This window comes from Tachyglossus aculeatus, chromosome 16 (assembly GCF_015852505.1).
Source record: "Tachyglossus aculeatus isolate mTacAcu1 chromosome 16, mTacAcu1.pri, whole genome shotgun sequence".
Lineage (NCBI taxonomy): Eukaryota > Metazoa > Chordata > Mammalia > Monotremata > Tachyglossidae > Tachyglossus > Tachyglossus aculeatus.
In genome coordinates, this window is record NC_052081.1 from 8,992,366 (window position 1) to 9,010,242 (window position 17,877).

Genomic DNA, 17,877 nt, shown 5'->3' on the forward strand with positions numbered 1-17,877 from the left:
AGGCAAAGCCCACATAAAGATATGTAGTAGGAAGGAGCAAGTTGAAGCAGTCTGAGCTATTCACCACCAGGACAGAATGGGAAAGTGGTTTTGTAATTTAAGAATTTAGAATCCCGGGGAAAAAATACATACAAATTAATCAGATATTATGGTTGTGCTTTGAAGAGACTTTTAAAAGAAAGATTATCTCTCAGGTCAGCCAACACTATTTTACAGAGATGGAATTAACCAGGTCCCAATTTATCTAGACTCCTTGATTCTCCCCACTGCTGTGCTTCCCCTCTGGGACAATTTGCTGAGGTTTGCACAATCTTCCAGAGGGGAGCTAAACAAATGAAAAGTCAAACTCCAATCTGTTCATTCTGCTACTTGAATGTTCATCCAAATAAATAGCAAAAATAAATAGCTAAAATGAGAATTTAATTCATACTCTCTACCTCTCCTCATTAAAGAGATAACCCAGAGTCAGTCATAAACAAATCTCACTTAGATGCATAATTCAAATCATGTTTCTAAAAAAGAAATATTAGGAATCTAAATTTAATGTTTCTCACCTAAAAGGATGAGCGAGCAAATGTTGGGAAGAAAATTAAAAAGATACAACCTGAATTTAAGAAGAGTATTCAAAAGCCTTTTGGATATTTTTTCCTCTTAAATCATTCATTTTATGAAACTTGGCTATTTTGGATTCTAAATTAAATCCAATTTATGGTAGCCAGAAGATTCCAAACATCAACAAACGATGCATTCTCTTAAAAAACTTTCAAAACAAGTTTCCTTTAGTCTCTGAAGACTGACCTGACAATGAAGAATTTGACAGAATAGCCACCTACTCCTCTGAAGACAAAGGATCAAGCAATTATATTCCCCATTTCCATAATGTTGATGATGACAGTGCGTATGTAAAACTATCCTTCACATCAGAAAACACTGTAGATGGTGAGATTCATCCATGTGTAGGTGTGTGAGTCCTAATGCAGGACCCACAGTCCAGGCCATGTTGTGCACACAGAAAGGTTGTCTGTTGTTGTGTTGTCACGCTTAGTGTGAACAGTGGCTCGTATAGTTATCTCTTTTGCCTCAACTAACGAATCTTATGAAGCTTTTACAATGCCTTTACAAAGGCAGTGTGAGGGGACAGGGCACTGAGAGCAGGGGAGGATGAAGTGGAGAGCGAGGGAGGGAATGGTAGAGAGAGGAAGTAAGTAAGGAGGGAGATGGAGGGGAAGAAAGAGGAAGTAAGAGGTGCAAAAGGAGGTGCGAGACCTCCCTTCACTGCCTTACCTCTGATCCTGACCAGGCACCCGGGCTAGAAGTGAGCAGCTCTCTCCCCCTCCCACCCTGAGGGCTCTCCCAGATCCGCTCGCATGTCCCAAAGCATCACAGAAATTATGCTGCCGGGGCATCCCGCCCGACTTGCAGCCGGCTTTGGGCCCAGCTCACCCTGGAGATCCCGGCACCTGTGCACACCAAGAGGATCTCAGCTTGGCCCAGGTCCCCACCCGCTGTGCGCCACAACGACCCCAGCCTGTGCTTAGTTCCTGCTCTTGCTGCGGAGAAACTGACCCCTACGAGGTCTCCAACCCCACCTGGAAAATCATTTTCATTTTCAAATCCAAAGGTGGGGTGGGCTAGTCATGTTATCCTTCCTACTCGAAACACTATGGGGGCTAAGCTAATGCCACGGAGTGGGCACCTGTGACATAGCTCCTGTGCCATGGGGGGTTCACGGTCTAAGGGAGAGGGGGCACAGGCATTTTGTCCCCAGTTTATAAAGAAGGAAACTGAGGCTCAGAGAAGTTAAATGATTTGGCCCAGGTCATCCAGCAGGCAAGTGGCAGAGCCAGAATAGTGTCGGGGTCTCCTGACCCTCAGGGCCATGCTCCTTCCACTAGCCCACACTGCCTCCATAATTTTGCTCTTCTATTTATTAGAAAAGGATGGAGGATGGATGTCATAGGATTTTGTTTATGACAAGAGGTACAGAATATAGCCATTTAAGCTTAAACTACAAATTGAACTCCTTTAGTACGCAGAAAGGTCCACTTAGACTTAACTATACTCCAAAGTCCTCAAAGTAAAGACATCATACCATCTCTCAACTAAGGAAACAGCACTTCAGGCACAGTGTGGTGAGCAGTCAATGAGATGATTACATTTATAAAATCTGACAATGTAACTGGCATGGGGACAGAGCAATGTCCTGGCCTGTGGATCTGATGGGTTTATAACAGGGCCAGAAGGCAGGCTTAGAGGCCACTGCACCTCCAGGGAGGGATCCACGGTTAATTCTGTAAGCCCAGGGGCCTTCTGGGACTGGGATTCAGCAGTGAGACCCCCTGCCCACTCCATCAGTGAGCAGCTCTCCGGATGTGGGAGCAGATCAAACCTTGCAAAGCCATCCTGATTGGAATTTGGGGGCCAACTCAATCTGGGCCCCTTGGCTGCTTGGCCAGGGTTCGGCTTGGGCAAGTGCAAAGCACTCCGCAGGCCTGCAGGCTCCTCCAGCCCTGGCCGGACCACTCCAGACACCGGTCCAGACTTTGCTCGGCAACTACAGCCCCGGGTTGGGTCACTCAATTTTCTTTGATCCACTTCTCACGTTTGTGAGCACAGTAACAATTAACCGCGTAATGCTTCAAACTCAGATGAGGCATTTCGATTTAACCTTTCATTTCCAGCACTGGGGGCTTTCTGTGGATTCTGAAGGTCATCCACTTGACATTTTGACCTCCAAATGCTTCAAAGCATCCATCAGGACTAGACCTTTACTCCAGCTGTGGATCCACCACACCACAGTCCACCTTTCCCTAGCTGTTCCTGGCATGAACATACAGCACACTATGAAAACAGATGGGCCATCTGAATCTTATTTTTAAATCTTACTTAGAAGTACTTTCTCTGGGGTTTCGTACACTCAAGTACCACACGTGTGCTCTGTAAAATAAATCCTGAGCAACCGAGAGCTCGAACTTGTATACCTGTGTGACGGAGAGGGAGCTTCAAACTGAGGCACGGTACTATCCTCACTGACAGGGGAGTACAAGCCACTCATTTCCTGAAAACACAAAAGAACTGAATTACAAATCACACACGCAAACACACACAGACACACAGATACAAAAGGACACCTTGAAAATAAAGAGATTTGGAATATGGTCCTGGACAACACCCAACACAACCGTTTTTCTTTCTCTCCCCAAGGAACTTAAAACTTGCTGGTCCCCTTTCCTCTTTCTCCCTAATTGTACTCTTAAACAGTGATGGATAATTACAATAATTACACAGTCAAAAAACTAAAATGTTCAATCCTAAATATTAACTGCCTTGGATTTGAGACATGTCTTGCCTCCCATGTTCCTCAGAAGGAAGAATTCTTATACAGAATTCCCAGTACTCCTATCCCAGCTTTATATTAAGACTCAGCCACCAGTTTCTACCCCAGAAACTAATGTAATAGTGTCACAGAAAAATCCATTCATGAAAGGAAAAAGAAATTTATTCATTTCCTAGATCTACCACTAGGCCAGCATTAGTTCTTTTAGCTGTTTTTGCCAGACAGTTGCATGCTATGTGAACAAAACGTCAATCTGCAGATCAGTTGAATTACTTTTACATGCGGGTGGGGGGAAGGGTGAGTTGGGGGGCGGGGGGGGGGGGGGGGGGGGGGGTTCTCCCTCAGGGATACAGTTTCCCGCAAACAATAAAAACTAATCTATGGTGAGCGGGGTCATTACTAATAAAAACATCCAATATACACCTAATTTGAATAAGTACCAAATGCAAGGCAATTAATTTTAGCAAGAGACTTCATGGTACACTTTATGAATGATGAACAAATCATCTAGCACATAAAATTTTCAAAAAATCCCCTTTTCAACTCATGAACATTTGGGAACGTTAACTGTTCATAAAAGTCTATTGATATGAATAGAACACTGTAGCTTACTGTTACTTGGAAATGAGACAGCATGGCACATTACGGCCTTATTTGTTTTTACAGTGAAAAATAAATTTTATACCAGGCATTACTATGGTTATTATTATGGAAAATATTGGAAAATAATACTTCCTGAATTGAAAGATTTCCTTCTGGTTGATGGGAGTATAAACTCTTCCAACTGGTCATCAAAGGCCAGAAAATATCCTTTTCAACAGTCTTTCTTACTTAAACAATTAAAGTGAACCTTTCTGACAAAGTACTCTCATTTTTATTATGTATGTATGTCTGAAATGTAATTAATATAAGCTACAGTCTATGTGAAGTTTCCAGTAAAAATGTATTATCAGGCAGAACGGTATTATAGATTATTAAAAGTACCACCTGATCTGGCTAACCTACATTGGGCTAATCAGCACAGCATGAAAATGGCAGTAAAATCAAGTAACAGGCACAATTCTGCTTCAGAAAACCAGGCCTTTAGCTGTAGACCAAAGCAGAAAAATTCTGATATAATGAATTTGGCAGCTGATTACTCTAAGTTATCAGGTTCGTTATTTTTACAAAAGAGACATTACTTAGAAGAACACAGTGGTTAATGGAGGGCTAAAGCAAGTGGCTACAAAGAGTGGTCAAGAGGAAGAAATGAGGAGACAGACCCAATTAGTAGTCAAGAGCAAGAAATCTCACACACATACACACAACCCCGCCCCGCCCCCCCCATATCCAAACATAACAAGCACAATTCCTCCCAATGTCCCTTTGACCTAATAAGCCTCAGTTTTTCCAGGATCTACATTTAAGAGGATGGCTTTTTACTTTTATATTTCTACCAGTGATCTATAGAATGATTTGCAAGGCAGTAGGGCTCCATACAAATGCTAAGGATATTTAAGGCTTCTCAATCTCATTCCACTTTGGGCTACCGTTATGACAGCCCATTAACGGTGCCAGGAGCAGCTATCCCCAAATACCCAATGTAGACTTCCACAACAAAAACACACGAAAAACAAATATTTCTATGGATTACATAATAGGTGCTCAGACCCAGTGAATTAACCACATGGGTTCTTTCCATCTTGACTTTGGAAAGGAAAATCATGAACACATATTATGATTGCACTTAGGTAGCATAAAAGTGGGTTTCAGGCACTTCTTTTCACCCAAATGCAGTATGTATCTATTAAATATTGGAACAAATTAGAAAAGCAAGAGTAACACCTGCAGTTTTAGTCATCATTGAGGCTAATGCCATAAATTTAATACAGCAACCTACAGCACAACAGACAGCTGGATGGACATGAAAAATTGCCGGAGATGCAACAATGCCTGGACTGCTCACCTCCACTCGTTTAATATCCTCTTCCAGAACACTTAGCTCCTTCTGGATCTGCTCCAGTTGCTGTGGATAAAAGGATAAAATAAACTCTAGATGAACCTGAGTTGGCACCATTGCATCCACAAATTAACTCCTTTCAGTAAGGAAACCATGGTTCATTGAGCTGACCAACCACTCAATTCAACTATAGCACATCAAAATAAAAGTTATCAGCAGATATCCTTGAAATTTCTCTAAATAAATGTAACTACATACCTACAGTACAATAATAATCACACAGATAAACAGAAATGCAATTTTAGAAGATTCTGGTCAAAGAGTCTACAGCTGTGAAGACTTAAAAAGCAAAACAAAACAAACAAAAATCCAATAGGTCCACTTCTCAATTCTGCATCCCACTTGCCCATGCCCTTTCAAAGTGGACATTTTCCAAGATTCATAAAAGATCCAGAGCTAAGATCTGTCCCAATTTAAATCTTAGTAGTGTGATTCACTATGCAGCAACAGCAGAGGTCTTCCTTTGCATGGGAGTTCTTTTATGTGCCAATTTGCATCAAGGCAGAAGCAACAATGATATATGAGGGGTTCACAGAAAACCAAGCAATGCAAGATGACTCAGTTTCAAGGCAATTTGGCTGGTTTCTAATTGAGAAATGAATCAGGGCCTTATTTTTTTAATAATGTGATTGATTAATTGACCATACGGTGGTGATGTCACATTTTCAATGTACTTATGAACCTTCAAATTCAGTGATAGAATTTAATAACCTCATTAAAAAAATTCCTTCAATGACTGACAAGTACCTCAAAAACCGTGCCAATACCCTCACTTCAACTGCTCCCTAAAACTACTCTTTCATAAAGAAGTTCAGATATTTAAGTTCTTTGAGATATTAGAACAGTACTGTATTAACTCATCAGTTCAATTCCATTTAATTAGACATCATGCTCCTTCCCAATATAAATACTTGGCACTCAAAGTTGAATCTCTGACCAATGGTCACCTGGGAAGCAGTGACTTTTATTCCAATGCCTAGGGCAGCACACACTTGAAAGATCATGGGATGGGCAGAAGAGAATGGTCCTCTGGCTCTTAAGGCCTTGGTTCTAAATTTTAATGAATTCTTGACAAATTTCTCAGGAAACAGACCCGATGGAGAAAGTTACCACATAGTAACTTTAAGTTTTGAGAGGAGGAGGAGAACATGGAAGGCCAGGCTTCCATTCCCCAGGTTCACTTCCACCCAGGGAAAACGGCATGTAGGCCACAACTTCCTAAGTGTCACGATCTGCCACAGCCTACTCATTTCCGGGAGGAAGCAAAATGAAACATACCACAATATTAATATATCAGCTACCCTATTCATCCCTGACCATAAGTGATATATTACTAGTGGTCCCATATAAGCATAGAATAAAAACCATAAATGGCAACATACTTCTCACCTGGAACTGGCTCTCCCAACAGCCCGTCACACCACAGTCATCTCCATCTTAAGGACAGGATATTGCTCTCCTGCAATACCTCACCTCCTTGAACAAGCCTTCCCTGATTTGTTCCCCACAACCCAAGTTGTGTCAAAACACACTCAAAAAAAGCAGCATCTTTTGGCTAGCCTTTCAGCCAGAGGATGAGGTCAACATGACATGAAACTCTAGACCAAGAGGATAGTAGCAGTACTAATTCCCAACTGTATACTCTTTCCCGGCACTTACCACAATGCTCTGCACAAAGTAAGTGCTTTATAAATACATTATTACTACTATTACTACTACTAGCACCCCAGCACTTATTACTGTCAAATGCCAATGAGTCATTTCCGATTCATGGTGACTCCGGCACTTATGTACATATACTTATACAGACATTTAAATAAATTACATATAGGGGAAAGAGTAGACTATAAGCACTTATGTACATATCCTTATTCTCTATTTCCCCTACCAGTAATTTATTTTAACACCTGTCTCCCATTCTAGACTGTACGTTCTTTGTGGGCAGAGAACATGTCTACTAACTGTATTGTATTTTCTCAAGCACTTAGTACAGTGCTCTTAGTAAGTGCTTAATAAATAACACTGTTGACTGATTGATCAACTTTCTATTTGCGTACTCGACCTTTGAGAGAGGTAGCATTCTTATGCAGTTTCTCTGGGGTCACCTCGAGTTACGAGTTACGCTTCACATCAAAGGGCAAGTCCAAACCAATGCATTCAGCCAATCTAGCTCTGAAGTCCTTCTTGTGTCGCCCGGGCTCTCCAGGGCTATTCATGTGGCAAAGATACAGGATGGCAGGAAAGCTTGATTCACTCAGCTGCCATGGTGTCAAAAGTGGGACATGTGTAAAAGGGGCAGGAAGAAGAAATGCTTTGAAGATGCAAAAAAGCACAACTTTCAAGGGATTTGGTATGTGAAAGTGTAAAGGACATATCCTGTAGACTGTTAGTGCATTATGGGCAGGGAACATGTCTGCTAATTCTGTTGTACTGCACTATCCCAAGCACTTAGTACAGTGTTCTGCACATTGTAAATGCTCAATAAATACACTGATTGATCGATAGACAGGCATTTATCTTTGCAGCTAAACGTGCAGAAATGGACAGCAAAATGGTCAGAAATTTAGTCTTTAAATACAAAGGCCAAGTTTTAAGTTCATGTGTGCTAAGGTAGAATGAAGGTGTTCTAGAATGGAATTTAACTGTACATACATAATAGTTCACCACAGACAAAGGATGGAGACTGGACCAAGAGGGGAAGCTGCAGTATGGCGAGTCAGAATCACAGCTAAAAACCAGAAAAGAACTAGGGACACATTAGTCCTCAACCTCAGGCAGTACTGAACTGGCCCACAACTGAGAAGATTTATAAAGCAAATACAAATCAATTCATCCTAGGAGCTAAAAACTCAAAGAGATCATCTTCCCCGGTAAGAAAAGAATGCCACTTCGGAAAAATAGTCGGGTTAACTGATTAGTAAGTTGTCAGTTTCAATGGAAGGCACAATTTTTTAAAGTGAAGTGGTCCCGTCAGGAAAATATTTCACACATTCAACTGTGAAGAGGTTTCCTATCTCCATCCCATATTTAACATTAAATATATCCACTTAGACACTGAGGAGTTCTGAGCACCAAACACCAATATACTTTTCACACGATGTTACTGATATCCACAGAGTTAACATGGGAATAAAATGAAAGTCATTACTAGATCTGACCAATGGTCCAGCAGGGTATATTCAGTCTCATGGAAACAAGACATTTGAAGGGAATGTGTGGTGTGTCATCCGCCTCAATATTCACCCCAACATTTAGGGATGTACTAATATCCTAAATTTTTCCCAGTTACATCCCTAGCTTTCCTTCTAGTAACCCATTATAATCTATTCATCTACAAATGTACCCCGACTCCTCTGGAACCTGTATCTTCTACTTGCACAGCTTCCTTCAGTATCCAGTTCCATGCACTCACCATTTTCTGCTATGGGACAGCAGGATTTTGAACAATAATTAAAACCTTTGAGAAAGCATGATCTGATAATAAGCAGGGTGTTGACTTCCATTCTGAGAGGAAGGGCAAATCTGGGGCACAGCATTGGGAGAGGGGGATTTGAAGGGCTCGGTAAAAGCGGAAGGGGGGGGGGGATGTGACGAGGGGAAAGGGGAAGAAACAGAGGAGAAAGGGAGGTAGTGGTGACAAAGGATGGCAGCTCTGCATTGGCACCAGAGAGAACTCGTGATGACCTTCTACTACAACGATGATTAGTTTTTGGCCCTGTCATCACTCCCTCCTTATCTATTATCCCTTCCCCGTGTGGAGATACAAAGCACTGGGGTTTGATAGATAGTGATTAACAGAAGCAAATCTAGGCTCAAGAGGCTCTTACATTTCTAATTCTCTGTCATTCTCTCATAATAATCCAGTGAAAGCAAAGCAGCTTCATTCCTAAGCTTATCCATTTTATTCAGCTTAGGGGTGGAGAAATCCCATGCATCGTGAGGATAGAAAGGGGGAATAAAGGCTACTGATAATTCCTGCAGCTGTCTGCAGAAAAATGGCCTTGCAGGATAAATCTGCTCCCCTGAGAGCTTCACTACATTTCACTTCAGGAGGTATGAGAGAAAATATTATTTATACAATCGAACAGGCTTACGGGAACAGAGATCAGGGACGCTCCCTTAAGGGGAGACTTTGATTCTGCTATGACTGTCGTTGTGAGTTACAGGAAGCCAGCACTGAACAACCTGTATGGTTACTTCACCCCTTATGAGGTACTGGCAGATGGTACGGGGCTCCCCAAAGACAACGTGTTCTTGCATTTCTACGCATCTCTGTTATTAACAATCTATCAAAGATACAGGGACAAGGAGTGGGTTATAATGGGGAAGCAGGGGGTATTTCTCAGGAACTAAAATCCAAGCTAATCCAAGAATTAAAATCCAAGTTAAAAGACAAGTTAATCACCTTCAAACACTGTGTTAATTTATTATTATTATTATTAATAATAATAATAATGGCATCTATTAAGCGCTTACTATGTGTAAAGCACTGTTCTAAGCGCTGGGGAGATTACAAGGTGATCAGGTTGTCCCACGGGGGGCTCACAGTCTTAATCAATATATACATGCCAGTTTGCTGAAGGAGATGGGAATTAACTATTTTGAGAGAAGCAAAAGTCCCTCAGTTGTGTTACGCTAAATTTGGATGTATAGTCAGTTCCGTAATAACATGTGGTTTATTTACACAGCTTGAACATAATCCCAGCTGCACCACTTGTCTGCTGTGTGACCTTGGACAAGCCACTTAACTTCTCTGAGCCTCAGTTACCTTATCTGTAAAATGGGAATTAAGACTGTGAGCCCCACATGGGACAGGGACTGCATCCAACCTTGTATCTACCCCAGTGCTTACTACAGTGCCTGCCACACAGTAAGTGCCAAACAAGTACCATTAAAAAAACCCCAAAACACAAACAACAGAAGACTTAATGAAGGATCTCACTACAACATCAGTCTGGTCCAGATGATATTTGATCCACAAGTTGGTGCAATGGTAAGAAGAAACAGGTGTGCAATTGTGCAAGGCATTATGCAAGGCCATGGATCTGTTCCCTTTGGACGCTTGATATTCACCCCACCCTCAGCCCTTCAGCACTTATGTCCATATCTATAATTATTCATTCATATAAATTTTGGTCTCCCCCGCTAAACTGGAAGCCTCTCGTGGGCAGGGAACGTGTCTACCAACTCTGTGGTATTTTACTCTCCCAAGAACTTAATTCAGTGCTCTGCACATAATAAGTGCGCAGTAAGTACCCCTGATTCATGCTGCTGCCATGCTTTCTCAATCTGTGCCTGTACCATAGAGTACTTACTGTTTTTGCAACTTGGCAGTTATTTAACACAGCGCAATGCTAATGAGCAGTAAAGGTGTAAAGCATTCTAATAGCATGGAACACAACAGTAACATCCAAATTGGCACCAAAATTGACCAAAAAATGTCAGTCACGGCAGTCTCTCTGAACTATCTACTCCATAACCTATTAATTCCCACTTCATCAGTGGTTAATAAAATTACTGTCCCCAAACACAAGATTCTTCCAGAACTCAACAAATGTGTTATCGCAGAATGCCTGTTACTCTAAAATTGCTCCAGCCTAACTCAACATCAGCAACTGTTCAGGACCCTGTGACAATACTCAGAGAGAACTGGGAAATTTTGTTGTTTCAGAAATACAACATTTCCCTGTAGCCCTACTGATGACTTTAAAAAGCATTTTGAAAATAGAAATGACTGGGGCTCTAAAAATACTCAATAGATGCAGCAACTTGTCCTTCCAAAATACACCCTTTGGCACATCACTAAGGTTAAGACAACCTAACAGGAGACCATTCTCGCTCCATGCTGAGAGTGACAAAGCAACGAGTATTTTGTTCTCTGTCTCCCCCTTCTAGACTGTGAGCCCACTGTTGGGTAGGGACTGTCACTATATATTGCCAACTTGTACTTCCCAAGCACTTAGTACAGTGCTCTGCACACAGTAAGCGCTCAATAAATACGATTGATTGATTGAGTAATGAACCCCCATCGTTTGCTAGGGAATGTTACAATTGTTAACCAAAACATCTATGTAAAGCAGAACTGCAATGGAAAAAAAAATCCTAGAAATAATAACTTGCTCTATTAATACTAGCTATGGTGTAGTGCCAAAAGAAATGTCTGGGAGGATGAGTAAGGATTCGTAGAAACTGAAAATGACAAAGGGCTTGAAGATCTTTTAGTCATCCTCATTAAATTTTCTATAGAACATCCTCTTATTCAGTCAACACTGAAATGAGTTTAGCGATCATCTACTACTCTTTTCTGAATAGATTAGACATCCCAATAGGATAGACTTTGTGCTTCAGAATGTTCCAGTGCTCGTTCAAATTGCAACCTACAACTTCTAGTTCACACACCATTTTTGGGGGTGCCTATTCGTCAATCTATCACTCAATTATATTTATTGGCTGATTACTGTGGGCAGAGCACTGTACTAAGTGGTGGGGGAAGAACTGGAAGACATATTCCCAGCCCACAGTGAGCTTAGAGTCTAGAAGGGGAGAAAGACATTAATATAAACAAATTACGGATAGGGGCAGAAGCGCTGCAGGACTGAGGGACGGGTGCCTAAAGAGAGCAAATCCTAGTGCAAGGGTGACACCTGAATGGCAGAGGTGGAAAATAAACAAAAACCTAGCGTGTGCCTTATCACTTTTGCCATCTTCATTTCAAAATCAATCGTATTTATTGAGCGCTTAACTGTGTGCAGAGCACTGTACTAAGCGATTGGGAAGTCCAAGTTGGCAACATATAGAGATAGTCCCTACCCAACAGTGGGCTCACAGTCTAAAAGGGGGAGACAGAGAACAAAACCAAACATACCAACAAAATAAAATAAATAGAATAGATATGTAGAAGTAAAATGAATAAATAAATAACTAGAGTAATAAATATGTACAAACATATATACATATAAACAGGTGCTGTGGGGAAGGGAAGGAAGTAAGATTGTTCAACTCTTTCAATCTTATTTGCCTTTGAGCCTCATGATTGCCTCTTCTTGGTCTTCCCTGACACATCTACTCGCTTTTAACTGTTCTGTGAAAAGCTGTCGTCCGGAAGTCCAAAAGACGGAGGGCCCCGAGGCTGCACGTGCAGGATGAATTGAAGGCTCCAGTAGCTCCAGGGTCTCCAGTGGTCCGGCAGCAGGCCACAAGAGAGCAGCAGAACCCTCCCCAGGAAAATGGCGCACAAACACGACTCGGCCCATCCCCAGTTTGTAAACAGGTTTCGCAACTCAGGCAAAACCTGGATTCAAACCACAGAACAGAGGCCAGGAAATAATGTTCTGGAGAAATACGAAGAAAAGTCCTTGCGAAGCTACTGCCAATTTCCTGGATAGGAATCAATCACAAATTGGCAACGGTAACCGACAAGCCCCTGGATCAAACTGCCCTAATGTGATCATGGAGTTTTGGACCTCCTAAGGAGTGTCAGGGGGAAAAGGTGTAAATCAAACAGAGATTCAAACACCATTCTCTGAGGAGAGGTTGGTTCTACGGCATTAGTACCAAATGGCCGATGTGGCCTAGTGGAAGGCCGAGGACTGAATTCTAATCCTGGTTCTGTTACTTGCCCGCTGTGTGACCTTGGGCAAGTCCCTTAACTTCTCTGGGCCTCAATTACCTCATCTGCAAAATGGGGATTATGGCTATGAGCGCCATGTGGGACATGGTCTGTGTTTAACCTGCTTAGCTTGTGTGCTTAGTACATTGCCTGTCACATAATAAGCACGTAAATACCATTACGAAGGAAAAGGTCATAGAATGAAGGCCCAAAGAAGGAAAAAAAAAAATCAAACCTATAAAGATGAGTCACCTTAAAAAGGCTTGATGGAACTGAAGACCAAATTCAGCTAAATATGAAAATGGGCTTTCATTCATTCAATAGTATTTATTGAACGCTTACTGTGCGTAGCTCATCCTTCTTTTTTGAAGACTTACTATTCATCTTTAAGTCTCTGAGGAAGCCCTGACGAGGCTGCCGCTTCGTGGAGTCCTAGCATAAGTGTGCTTTGGTCCTCATTTCTTCGAACACAGTTTATAAAGGTATGGGAGAAATCTAATCGTATGAACTAAGAACAAAGCTAGTTCTGAGAATCGAAAAAGTGTCTCTGAACAAGACCAAACAAGATTTGGTTATATGTCTCATGGGTGCTAGCCCAATTTTGCTTCATGGCCCGGTTCTCTAACCCATATGTGTAAGGTGATTTTTCGGCAGGATTTTTTCACAAAATTTCAGGGTATTATCAGGAAATGATAACTGCTATTAGGCCATTCCTAGTCTCCGACAGACTGACAAGTCAAATTGAATAAATCCATCAACTATCTCTGCCACCTATTATTTATTCCTACTCAGTTGATATGTTTACAGATTGATTCAAAAGTATATTCAATTATTTGTTTATTATTATAACAAACGAACCACACCACTCTTCTCCATGAAATCAAGTCATACTAGTCATCCTGGACAGGAAGGAAAACCCCAAGCAGTTCTTAAAAATTATTCTCGGACAATCTTTCAGCAAACCTGGTACGCAGGAAAAACCTGGACTATAAACTAATGATCCAACTCCAACAAGCATAAGTACTATATGCCATCTCCATCACCCTGCAGGACTTCTTGGGAGGAAGGTGCTGCTCTCTCCAAGAATGGATGGTGGGCAGATGCCTAAATCCCAAACATTTGGGATGGGAAATTGTGCTGGATTGGGCAGAGCAGCCCAGAATAGAGAAGTGAAGAACCTGGGGGCGACAAACAACCTGTTAATTGTTACTATTGCTGAATGGTTTCATTTAGCCTGATGTTTTCTCCCCACTTGATCACATTTCCTTCTCTTAAACTGTGACCTTTTTGTGGACCAGAAATCATTTATAATCATATACTCTGGATCTCAATCCCTAAGACTAAATGCCAGAGACCTTGAACCACCGCTGCTGCCCAGCCATTCAAAGAGTTAAATTTGAGAAGCTGAATCCAAGGATAAGGTAGATGGCTCAACAACAAATAAGCATTACTTAAAATCCAGACGCTCAGAGCCTCTTGTGGTAATATGCATTGGAAACCTCAAAGCCACCAATGCGTAAATTCTTTAGAACCATCAAAGCCAGTAGTACAAGTATCAAGGCTAAAAGACTGGTGCAAGAACTTGGAACAAAAACAGCCCTCTGGCGAAGGTGGCTCCAAATGAGTAAACCTGATTTAAAACCAAAAAAGCTAATTAATGGGAAGAATTGCATTACACTCAACCGTCAGGCGAGCTATGACAACCTCAAGGCCTAAAGGAGGACCATAAATATTAGGAGAGAAATGGTGACCTTGAACCAAATGGCTGGGCAAGGAACTTTCGGGCTATTACATTAAGGGCGATGAAATGGAAACACTAAAATTAAAACTAAGCGGGTGACACTGCTTTCCCATCATTGTTGGCAAAGTTGATAAAGCGTATTGATTATCTGCTGGATGAGCCTCAAACCCGGCCTCAGTCTTGATACTGCTCTCATGAGGTCCAATGCCTTCTGGGGGCAGGGTGTCATCTACACAACTTTAGGTCTTCTGTCAACATCAACGATTAACCACAACTTGGTGATTTCTCCTAACACGAGAAGTGTTTTCAAATTTTGCTCAAGCACTGTGATCCAAGATCCTTGACTTGGAGATGAAGGCACAATTACCTTAACTGATTATATTTACCATGATAAATGAGAGGCACAATTTCAATAATGCTAATGACATAGACTGAAAGGCAGCGTGGCCTGCTGGAAACGGCATGGGACTGGGAGTTGAGTTCTAATCCTCGGACCTGCTTTGTGATTTTAGAGGCCATCACTGAACGTTCTTGTGCCTTGCCTGTAGAATGGGGATGAAATTCCCGTTCTCACTAAGACTGTGAGCCCTGGAAAGATCAGGGACTGTCTGATTTGATCATCTGGTATCACCCCCTGCACTTAGAATGGTTCTTTGTGGGAGGGATATATGTCTGTTTATTGCTATGTTGTGCCTTCCCAAGTGCTTACTACAGCTCTCTGCATGCAATAAGCACTCAATAAATATAATAATAATAATGATGGCATTTATTAAGCGCTTACTATGTGCAGAGCACTGTTCTAAGTGCTGAAATATGACTGAATGAGTGAGCTTAGGACATACACAAGTACTTTAGGTACATTCCAGAATAATGAGGGTGGAGGGAGGAGAGCCAAGAGGTAGAAGCCATGGGGATGGTAGCAAGAGCTATGGCAGAGGGGCTGGAAGCAGGGCTACCACCGCGATGGGGAAGTCCTGTAGGAGACAGAGATGGGGGAGATCCCGCTCCTCCTCACTCCCTGATCTGCTGCTACTGCCAGACTTGTTGACAGGCAGCAGGAACCATGACTGAAACCCAGACTGCCCTCTTGCTCCTCGGCCACCAATCCTGGTGACTGAGCGACTGCTGAGGCCAACTCCCCTGTGACATTTGGGAGGGAGCCGGGCCAAGGAACATGGAAGCGGACGAGGAGCAGACAGGCCTGACTGTGCACTGCCACCTCCGAGTCGCTGTATGAGGCAGGAACAGGGCTCCCAGCAGCCACAAACACCACCACCAGCACACCCTTCACCTAAAGCGGCCCATAATCCGTCCCACCAGCTACAGTTTGTGTAGCAGCCTGGCTCAAAATTTTAAGTCCCACCTATCGTGGGCTATTTAGTCACTGCCCCTCCTAGGGGGAAATCCCTGGGCAGCTCTGGCCCTGACTAACCAGAAACTCCTGACCACCCAGTAGCTCCCATTCCCCGAGGATGCCCAAGAACAGAGTTTTTACAATCACCAAATTTTGTACATGCCATTCACGAGTTTCCATCGGAGTAAAAAAACTTGGAAAATTTGACAACTACCCATAGGCAAAAAATGAGCAAACTTAAGATCATCAAGACCTATCCATTACCTGCTCACCACTGTTTTTTGGACATTAAAACTCTTCCAACTACTGTGCCGTAATCTAAGGAGTGCTCTGGTTCTGAATTAATTTTTCCTCAAAAACAGAGCTTTCCTTGCCTTCCTCCCACCATGAAATTCCTCGCCATTTTTCTGGCCTGTCTTCTAGCCTCTCTGTGTCTATTTCAAATTTCATTGTTTTCTTCATAGCTAATAACTGCAACCACCCCAAAAAGCCCTTTAATGCTTCAGCATGAAAACTCATCATCATCCCTTCCCACCTCCATCTCTCTCCCAGAGAGGGGGGAAAGTTTTCAGAACTGATTCTCTCCTGTTACTAGAGCTCCTCTACCACCAAAAAGAAATAATAGTTACGGTGAATTCAAAGAGCAACAGGTTAAGATACTTGTACTGTCACATAATCTCTTCTTGAACTGCTTCAAATGTGTTTAACTGTTAATAAAGCCCTGTGATGACTTAGAAATGGTCTCACAAAAAAAAGGGAACAGCAGATAGCAATAAAAGGAAAACCAACCATTAAATCAAACACAAAATAAAATACCTCTCGCTTATTTCTCCTGGCAACCTTGAGGAATTCCATTAGGATCTGTAGTTGGGCAGCATGGGACTCCTATAATAGTATAATAGAAAATTACATTTTGAGAGAAAACGTAATTAAAGCCATTGTTGTTTTAAAAAAACACCAAAGTATGAATGGTATGAGACTGCTTGACATCTATTCAAGGTGGTCTGTTTAGTCATGAGAAATATGCTGATTATGCATTGATATTAAACAGATACTAAAGGTTTCTTATTGTTTGACAAGCAATTTAACAAAGGGAATAGTTTTCCCAAATGACCTCTATGCATTACCAGAAGCAAGCGGATAGAGGAAGTAACTCTAATCATCACCCTGCCCCGGAGTGGGGAAGATGCCTAGTTCCAAAATTCTCTTCTACTGCTTAATGAGCTCTAAATTTCATTTCTGCCCCCACCAAGCCAACAAGAATCACATTCTGCAGTATTCCAAACATTCTTCTGCTGTACCAGAAAATAAGCATATGTTCTGAACAGGGGAGGAAACAGGGCTGACGGTGGTTTCACCAAAACAGCCCACCCCACACTTTCGGAGAGTAATGGAATTGTTCTAATAAAACACTACAATTTTTTCAAATGCAAAGTTTTAGCACGGTGCTGAGATGAAATTTGGGGTTCACCTGGAGGCGGTCTAACTGAAATTCTGACTTGGCTTCCCTATTAAGATTGCTTAGGGGAGAGTGGAAGGAGACAGAGGGCAGATGGGGGAGGAGAGACAGAAGCACCTTTACGCTCACCGTGCTGCTCTCCTACCTGGCTCCAGCTGCTCGTTTGCTCACCACCACTTATGAGAACAAGGCGGAAGCCAGGGGATGCCAAGAGCCACTCGGAACTTGACTTGGCCCAGAATCCTGGCAGGCCAATCTGGTCCTGGCTGTCAAGGCCATTATTTTTAGGGGCTAAATTCTTGCTGCTTTAAGAACTAATCCGTATTACTGCCTATTCCTGAGCAGTGACATGGAATTTAATGATAAAAAATGTACAAT

At 42.2% G+C, this 17,877-nt stretch overlaps 1 protein-coding gene across 1 annotated transcript in view; it reads right to left on the reverse strand.

Annotated features, from left to right (window-relative positions):
• Window positions 1–17,877, reverse strand: part of COP1 (COP1 E3 ubiquitin ligase) — a gene marked incomplete at its 5' end in the record, with an annotated part of 172,595 nt that overhangs the window by 117,176 nt on the left and 37,542 nt on the right. The window contains 3 exons of the mRNA XM_038758162.1: window positions 2,982–3,058; window positions 5,283–5,342; window positions 16,857–16,925. Of these exons, the coding sequence (XP_038614090.1) occupies window positions 2,982–3,058; window positions 5,283–5,342; window positions 16,857–16,925 (206 nt within the window). The remainder of the gene's footprint in view (window positions 1–2,981; window positions 3,059–5,282; window positions 5,343–16,856; window positions 16,926–17,877) is intronic.